At 37.3% G+C, this 9,642-nt stretch overlaps 1 protein-coding gene across 3 annotated transcripts in view; it reads right to left on the minus strand.

The window, feature by feature from the left end:
- ctnnd2b (catenin (cadherin-associated protein), delta 2b) overlaps positions 1-7,998 on the minus strand; it is an 89,644-nt gene extending 81,646 nt beyond the window's left edge. For 2 of the 3 annotated variants that reach the window (XM_067362157.1, XM_067362156.1), the window contains exons 1-2: positions 7,870-7,998; positions 642-754 (exon numbers count right to left, since the gene is read on the minus strand). In XM_067362157.1, the coding sequence (XP_067218258.1) occupies positions 642-754; positions 7,870-7,998 (242 nt within the window). Of the gene's footprint in view, positions 1-641; positions 755-2,661; positions 2,809-7,869 lie in introns of those variants that run through there. The other variant, XM_067362158.1, reaches the window with a different exon arrangement.
- Positions 7,999-9,642: the final 1,644 nt, after the last annotated feature.

The following is a 9,642-nucleotide window of genomic DNA, read 5'->3' on the forward strand; positions in this document are numbered from 1 at the left end:
AAACCTGATTTCATCCTGTACAACAGAATCTCACTGACAAAGCAAGCAACAAAGCAAGCAACGTGGGAGTCTTATTGACTGAAGCTGAAGGACATTTGATTTATGGAGTTTTCAGGCTTGATGAATAAGCACACAAAATATTCTCCACAGCAACAACAAGAGGACAATACAAAGGGGCCATTCAATTCAATTTGAACATTTGCTGTAAACAGTTATTAGAAGCACTTATCAGCCTCTGAAGGGTCAAACTGATTGCATATAATCCATACGTGTTTTGTTATAGTATCTGTTCTCGTTTACTTTTGAGATTTTAATTACAGGCTGAATTCAAAGCTTGTGACAACTTAACCCTTTGTTTACTTAGCAGTATTGAAAGTGTTTACTGAAAGTGGGAGAGTCTCCTCTGAATGTGGTTACATTAAAATATTCATGATGGACTAAGCTGGGAAAGGACATCAAAGGATTTCACAGAGGAGACTAGTATAAAAAACATGCATTTAATGGTATTTGATGGTTTAATGGCAAGTTTGATGGTGTAGAGATTGAGGGATGTGAAAGATAGATGGTTTAAGCTGGTTTAAGTGGTGATTGTGGGGTGAGACATATTGAGTAACTGAGAGGTGTCACTGCACTAGACCCACCTGATGCTGCTCATGCTTCCGGTCTCAGATCCCAGCTTGCATCTCTCCAGCTGGGTGGCAACAATCTGCCTCTCAGCCTCCAACTCTCTTGTCAGTCGCTCAAATTGCAGCTCCTGCACACATAAAGCAGTCAGAGCATATGTGTAAAGCCCTAAAGGAATTATGGAATTGATTCTGTCTATAGCATGCATCACACGAACACTTACACATGCTCCAGTAACTACTGCACAGAGAGAGAGAGAAAGAGAGAGAGAGAGAGAGTGTGTGTGTGTGTGTGTTTATATGGCTGGTTGGGGGATGTAGAGAGACTTTGAGGCTGTTCAGCCACTTTTCTTTGCATACTGATAAAACTCGTTTGCATTCTTCAAACATTTTAGCATTAAAGTTTAGTTTCCAAAAACTTTATTAGGAACTGCAATTTAAAACATGGTAAAACTGTAAGAATGACTTGTAAAACCAGCAAAAAAAATATATTATGAACAAAATCTTGATGTGTCATCTTTTGTGACAGGTACAGTTTCACAAAGTAAAAGAAAGAAGAAAAAAAAAAGTTTTGAATTCTTTTTAATTAATAGTAATAATAATAGGGTGAATTCAGTTTGATTGGGACACTCATCTCAATGGCAAAAAGTGACCCAATCACCCTGAATTCAATCTATACACTACTGTGCCATAACATATTTTTTTAAGGTTTTGAAAAAAGTCTCTTAAGCTCATCAGTGCTTCATTATTTGACCAAAAATACAGTAATAGTAATATTGGCAAATATTATTACTTTTTTAAGTCTTTCATTTTAAACTATTTTAAAATGTAATTTATTCCTATGATGACAAGGTGAAATTTTTCAGCCATTACTCCAGTGTCACATGATCCTTCAGAAATCATTCTAACATGCTGATTTGCTGCTCAAGAAACATTTCTTATTATAAATGTTGTAAACAGTTGTGCTGCTTAATATTTTTTTTTTGTGGAAACTTTTTCAGGATTCTTTGATGAATAAGAAGTTCAAAACAACAGCATTTCTTTGAAACAGAAATCTTTTGTAACATAATAAAAGTCTCTCACGTTTGATCACTTTATTGTGTCCTTACTGAATAAAAGTAACAGTAACTTACTGACCTCAAACTTTTGAACGGTGGTGCATATACTTTCTGGGCCCTGGCCATAATGAGTTTACAATAATTAAAAAAATGAAACTGTACATTCTCTTTAACTACTCTCCAGACATCCAAAGGCAGTATTCTGAACTTTGATAGTCACTGGACTGTTCCAGCACTATACTCCACTTCCTCTCCACTCTTAATTAGATATGCACTGCTTAACATTTAATGACAAACTTGTCGATGCTAAATCAGAGATGAAATCCCAGAGCTCCTCTTTAAAATAATCACTGTGAAAATCCAGTCAGAAACACTGTACTATGTCCCTGCGCCCAGGGCTACGACAGTCTATGCAACGTTCCCACTTCTTTTGTGACAAGGCTGAAATGAGTTCACTCAGCCACAAGGTCAAAGACTCTCTCCCTAGAGCGGTTAGCGCTAAGAGGGCTCCTCAACGCATCACCTGCTATTTTGGGCACAAACCCAGATGAAGGCTACAAAAATACCCATTCAGAGCGTTGAAGAGAGCTCTATGGACCATGACGACTAAAGAGGCGCTAACCGCAGCATTCTAACACTTTTCAACAGTCATCATACACGTCTAGGGTCTCAATTAATGACTTTATGGCAGACGCATCTCGGTGCGTTTGCATCAAACAGGCAAGCCGCTTAGCGATAGCTCTACCACTGAAAAAGCATGCTCGTTTCAACTCTGCAATTAGGATTCTAACAAGCATAATCTCTGACCTTTCTTATTCCACATCAACAAGTTCCTAATGGAGCCACAAACAGAGAACAACAACTAATTAGACTCTTAAAATCTACCTGTCAACAACAACAACAAGTTGCTCCAGCTTTCCATTTACCCACAATAAAACACCTGTTGCCTTCAAAACAAACTAAAAAAACAGCACTCTTACCGTCACATGTACCATACTCCAGAGGCCGTCTGCACTGAGAACGAGCCGTGATGGTGCATCACTTTCCCACTAGACTGCATTCATCTCTGCTTATCAAGTCATTAGAGAAACTACAAGAGTGGTAGTGACTGCCTTCCAGCGGGAAAGCAAAAAGTAGAGTGCAGTCAAGCACAAAGGTCGTCATGGCAACAGTGAATTTAGAGCCCCTTTGGCATTATTTATGCAACATTGCATCACAAAGGGTCCCTCCCACCAGCCAGTCAGCCAAATACCACTGCCCTCCAGTCACTCTTCCGCCTCCTCCTAAACTCTTCCCCTCTTTCTGACGCCATCTGTGCTCCACTCTGAAGAGGAGAAGGGGGGAGAGGCAGGGTCTCATTGAAAGGATCGTAGAACGCCAGAGAGAAAGAGGTGGTTTTTGCGGGTCCAGGCAGCAAAAAAGCACCGTTCTACTGAGCAATGCTAAGCTTTGTGCTTCCTCCAGGGATCCTAACAGGCTGTTCTGCCTCAGTAGCCGGCAATGGACAGGCTCCCTGAGCGGGGAGTAGCCTCCACTTTCCACTTGTCACAAAAGTTGGTTAAATATAGCACTCTGTATAGACAGAAATGCACTCAGTCAGCCGAGAAGGATGGCAGACCAAATTCAACCAAAAATGGTTATTCTTTAGCATTCAAAGCATTGGTTTTTTTCTGCCCATTCATCAGATAAAAACTGCATGATGAGGAATGCGACAAGGGTGAGAAATAGGATTGTATTCCCTGTTATCTTAAATATTAAATGCTTCGTTCACTTTAAAATGGAAATTACCACATGATTTACTCACCCTCAAGCATTCCTAGGTGTATGTCTTTCTTCTTTCTGATGAACACAATCAGAGTTATATTAATAATCACCCTGATGCTCCCAAGCTTTATAATTGTAGTGCACAGAAACCACCTGTTTGAAGCTCAAAAAGTGCATCCATCACACTCTAAAAATTTTTTGGTTAAAAACAACCCAAGTTGGGTTGAAAATGGACAAACCCAGCAATTGGGTTGTTTTAACCCAGTGTTTGGGTTAAATATTTGCCCAACCTGCTGGGTAGTTATATTTAACCCAACTACTGATTAAAAATGACTATATGGCTGGCTTAAAATGAATCCAAAATAGGTGAGAAATTAAAAATCAGACACATAATTACTAGAGGCAACAATAATAATCAAAAGGTGTACATTTATTAATAAGCAATTTAATAAATGTTTATTGTTTATTATTCATTATCTTATTAATAAATGCTCATTTATTAAACATATTAATAAATGTTAATTTCCAGCGTATTTTGGGTTCATTTTAAGCAAGCAATACAGTAATTTTTATACAACAGTTGAGTTAAATAAAACTACCCAGCACGTTGGGCAAACATTTAACCCAACCACTGGGTTAAAACAACCCAATTGCTGGGTTTGTCCATTTTCAACCCAACTTGGGTTGTTTTTAACCCAGCATTTTTTAGAGTGTGATGGATGCACTTTTTGAGCTTCAAACATAAACGTACTCCACATGGCTCTGGGGCGATAATAAAAGCCTTCTAAAGTGAAGTGATGCGTTTGTGTAAGCAAAATATCCATATTTAACACATTACAAAGTAAAATAACTAGCTTCCGGCCATAAGCGTATAAAGCATATAACGTCAGACGTCATGGCGTACCGTAATACCGGTAGTACATCGAATAAGTTATGCATTAGATGTAAGTGGAATCCGTATGGCTGGAAGCTAGTTATTTTACTTCGTAACGTGTTAAATATAGATATTTTTCTTACATAAATGCATCGCTTCGCTTCAGAAGGCTTTTATTAACATACTCTGTGTGGAGTACGTTTATGATGGATGGATGCACTTTCTTGAGCTTCAAACAGGTGGTTTCTGTGCACTGCCATTATAAAGCTTGGAAGCATCAGGGTGATTTTTAATATAACTCTGATTGTATGCGTCTGAAAGAAGAAAGTCATATACACCTAGGATGGCTTGAGGTTGAGTAAATCATAGGGCAATTTTCATTTTAAAGTGAACTAATCCTTTAACTCCAGAAAATGCCATTAAACCTATTTGCTTGGAAAATAAACATCCAAGGGACAGAGAAATTGATTTGACTGCTTCAGGAGCTGAATGTGGTCTTCTGGCCTAAATGCCTAATTGCGCCCTGTGGACAAAGACTGACATTTAAGTTTCTTCATTGGTCCATTTGATTGCAAAATGTCACTTGGGGTTCGCCTCACGAGTTCCTTTAAGGATTTAACCCAATTTATATAATTTCACTAAGTTTAATGAGTCCAGATCCACTCCACAGCCTGACCACACTGACTAAGCACCATACAGGGTTAAACAGACAGGAATTACTCAAATGAACTGAATGTTTGGTTTGTAAAGAGAAAGTACACATATTCCTGGTTGTAAATTACAGCAAAAATTAGGCCATTCAAAGACCTCAGGATAAACTTCAAATAAACTTATACAATCTTTTTGTGGTTAATTTGCTCATTTCTCAAAACAAACTCAACACATTTATGAATATTACAAGTAATTAAAAGAACTGCTTTATTTGATTGAATATGTGAGATTAATTATGTGACTGAGTAAATTCTAAATGACTTCACTTCTGGCTAAAGTAAATCACTCCTATCAGACAGAGATTTAATGAGCTGATTAACATACTTTCCCTAAAATAAAAAAAACTAAAAATGCAGAGTTAGAATTAAATGGGAAGTAATATTCGACCTTAGCTGTACTACCCCTTATAAACACTGACACTTTCCCCAAAGAATCCTTGCCATGCTCATAATAAAACTTCATATGCCTGTGGCTTTTTTATGAGTAGTTAATGTGTCAATTTAAGAACACTATAATAAATTTCTTTAATTAACACCAAATTATAGGGACAAAGAGAGAAAATCTACAAGCTGATCAGCAAATCTAACAGCAGCTCTTCTGAAAATTAATTAAAAGCAGAATGTCTGTACTTTATAAATAAATAAGACTACTATAATCACTATATCAATGTAATCTGAGAAAGCAACACTCAAAGGGAAATTATAAAAGAAAGTGTTCATTATATAGAAGAAATCACACTCAGTAACCTTATACTGTCGGTACAGCACCTACTGTAGTTCTCACACTGAGCATTGCATACAAGTCCAGGTTAAACATGTTAAACATGCTCTCCCTTGCTGATTGACCAGTGCATGTGATTCTGTTTAGCACAAGTGATACAGGAGAATTTTAATGGGAGAGGGTCATACACAGGAGAGACTGTGTTCTGCTTGCACGTGCAACCTTGAAAACTGCACACAAAGCACACATACAAGAGACCAGGACATTTTGCCAGACATTTTGGTACATTGTTTTTATACACAGGTCTTCAGTGCTACAGAACATCCTTTGTCTTTATAATCTACGTTGGTTTTAGATCAAGAGCTCAGTTTATTCTGTGAATTTTGCCTCATGACCTCTGTCTAAACCCCTTTTACTAAATGCCTCCAAAATGGGAGATTGCCATCTAGTGGAGGACACAAAAAATATGGTGATTTATCATAATATGAGCAGGTAGACAAGCAGTGGCAGAATGATAAACGTATATTTTTACTCTATTTTGAAACGAACATCATGCCAGCTGAACTTGATAACAGTATCCTGAATCAGAGATACTTGACTATAATAAAAGAAAACTACTAAAAAAACACACAAGGTCATACTGAAACATGGATGTGTTTAGTTAATGGCTTTTCTGCTAGTTGAGGTCTTCTTTATGCTAGTGTCCTCTTAAATGTTGACAAAATTCACTATTAGAACATGTAAAATATTTCTCTTTTGAGAAATGGACCAAAATAATGATGATTTATCTTGTACTACAAATTTTTGCCCAATAAAACGTATACAAAATATAAAATGAATGCCTGCTAACACAACTTAGCAGTGATTAGCAATAGCAAGCAAGGTCTTTTAAGATAGAAATTAATACTTTTATTCAGAAAGGACAAATTAAGTTGTTCTGAAGTGACAGTTTTATAAACAGACAGTTTTAGACAAAGATTTATAATGTTGCAAAATATTTCTCTGTCAAATAAACGCTGCTCTTCCATATGTCCCATGCAACAATTCATACACCGACTCAGGAAAGAAAAAAGTAGTTTTTAATTTTCTCTCACTGCACATGACATGGACCCTGTCCACCAATACCCTCCAGTGAAAAGCATCAAAAAAAGATGGCAGACAGTTTTTCTCGCTCTGATAGGAGAGCTATTAGACTGGCCCACAGCAGCCTATGGCTGTGGCCTACTTTAACGCTCCCCGTGTAGATTCCCAACCCTAAGAGCATGTCGCTTTTTTTCTGTCTCATGGTTAAAAGCAGGAGTGTGAGCTAAACGCTAGCAGGAACCGAAGGGCTTGTCACGATCCATTTTTATCTACACATGGTCTTGACTCAAAAATGGCCTCCAGCCAAGACAGACAAATATATATGCAAAGTGAAAGTGGAAAGTGAGAAATACTGTACATTACTGAACACTAAATTCTGACATGCAATAATCCTATCATTTTTTTTATGACAGGAGGTCATAAGCAATTACAATCACCTGTCATTATTCCTGACAGATCAAGCCAGTTTATCATAAAGTTGTGCCAGCGTCTGGGAAGCTGTCCATCTGCTGACAAGCAGGTGACCAATTTCATTATAGATAGGCTGCTGTGTAGTGACTAGCATAGCACGGAGACCTGATTGCAACATGCCGTGTCAAATATTTCACATTTCTTACACCACACAGCCCCAAAACCTACACAACTCCCACTCGTCCGCCAAACCATGTGATACTGAGGCGCAACGGCACATTTTCAGTGTGGTGACCATCAAAAACCATTTGTATCTGTGAATTTAGACACAAGGCGCTAAATGAAACCGGTAGCACGAGATGATGGAAATCGCTCACGCAAAAACCCATCAAACCTTGCGGCTCCTTAACCCAGATGGCATATGCAGTTCATCTGAGGACTGGAATGGTTCTGTGTAATTACTGTTTACAGTATATAAAGATTCAGAGAGTTTCTAATTAAACTGTTGGAAAATGAATGTTTCCATATTGCTTCAGACTATGAGTGTGGGGGGAAACATAACCTTCTATTAGAGACAATCTGTAAGAAAGAAGAACTCTACAGTAGTTTGGCATGAAGTACCTACCTGTTCTTTAACAGAGGCCAAAATGGCAGAGGTGGTCTCCGTCTCGGATCCATCTCCGTTGGAGGCGTTCAGTACCGGGCTCAACATGCTGGAGTTTTCTGTGTCAGAGGGATGGTCTGGTACTGGCATTACTTCTGTGAACCAAAACAATAGTGTCAAGAGTTATTCAAGATGAACTCTGCAGAGCTTTTGTCATGCTTTTTGTACTAGAGCAATACGTTTAAACAGATCCTTTACAAAGACAGACTGTCAGTTAAAATTACATTAAAATTTGTGGTTCAGCACTTTTCAGCTGCATGTCATAATACTAATCAAAGTGCTTTATCTACATTTTGATTGTTTGTCATGATGTAATAATTGTTAAACATATTTAATTAACAGTCTCTGTTTCTTTCAGTCTCTCTCTCTTCTTTGACCTACTTTTATCTCCTCATCTCTCGAGGTTTGCGATTACAAACACAGTTTCTCAGCTTGTCGTTGACATGCTTTGATTTGAATACATAAGCTTCAGAAACAAATTTTTAGGTTTTGTGGCATTTGGTCAATGTGTGTTAGCTTTGATGTCATCTATACACTAATGTACTCCATAATAGAATTGTTTTCTATTAATATATTTTAAAATGTGATTATTCCAGCTATTACTCCAGTCTTTAGTGTCACATGATCCTTCAGAAATCATTCTAATATGCTGATATGGTACACACGTCACACACACACAGGTTTGTTTTGCTATCTTAGTGAGGACATTCCATAGGCGTAATGGTTTTTATACTGTACAAACTTGATTAGTATGTTTTTAAATCTACTTTAAGCTTCATGAAATGTCCTCATATTTATTTCATGTTTACATCATAATACCAGTGTAATACCCATGTCATTATACAAATTTGTGTCCTCATAAATAACAAAAACGTGTGCGCGCACACACACACACACACACACACACACACACACACACACACACACACACACACACACAAAAAAAAAACATTTTGTATTATTAACAATACTAAAAAAGTTATGCAGATATTTTTGTCAAAACTATTATTCTTTTTTTCAGGATTCTTTGATGAATAGAAACTTCAAAAGCATTAAAGCATTAAAGTTCAGTACATGGAAATGACATACAGTGAGTCTCAAACTCCATTGTTTCCTCCTTCTTATATAAATCTCATTTGTTTAAAAGACCTCCGAAGAACAGGCGAATCTCAACATAACACCGACTGTTACGTAACAGTCGGGATCATTAATATGTACGCCCCCAATATTTGCATATGCCAGGTCATGTTCAAGGAATTACACAAGGGCAGGCATCTGGATCTGTGCAGAGCTGAATCATCTGACTAGTTAAGCAAGCAAGGACAATAGCGAAAAATGGCAGATGGAGCAATAATAACTGACATGATCCATGATAACATGATATTTTTAGTGATATTTGTAAATTGTCTTTCTAAATGTTTCGTTAGCATGTTACTAATGTACTGTTAAATGTGGTTAAAGTTACCATCGTTTATTACTGTATTCACGGAGACAAGAGAGCCATCGCTGTTTTCATTTTTAAACACTTGCCGTCTGTATAATGCATAAACACAACTTCATTCTTTATAAATCTCTCCAACAGTGTGTAATATTAGCTTTAGCCAAGCAGCATAGCCTCAAACTCATTCAGAATCAAATGTAAACATCCAAATAAATACCATACTTACGCGATTAGACATGCTGCATGACGAACACTTTGTAAAGATCCATTTTGAGGGTTATATTAGCTGTGTG

The sequence above is a fragment of the Chanodichthys erythropterus genome, chromosome 16 (genome assembly GCF_024489055.1).
Source record: "Chanodichthys erythropterus isolate Z2021 chromosome 16, ASM2448905v1, whole genome shotgun sequence".
Taxonomy (NCBI): Eukaryota; Metazoa; Chordata; class Actinopteri; order Cypriniformes; family Xenocyprididae; genus Chanodichthys; species Chanodichthys erythropterus.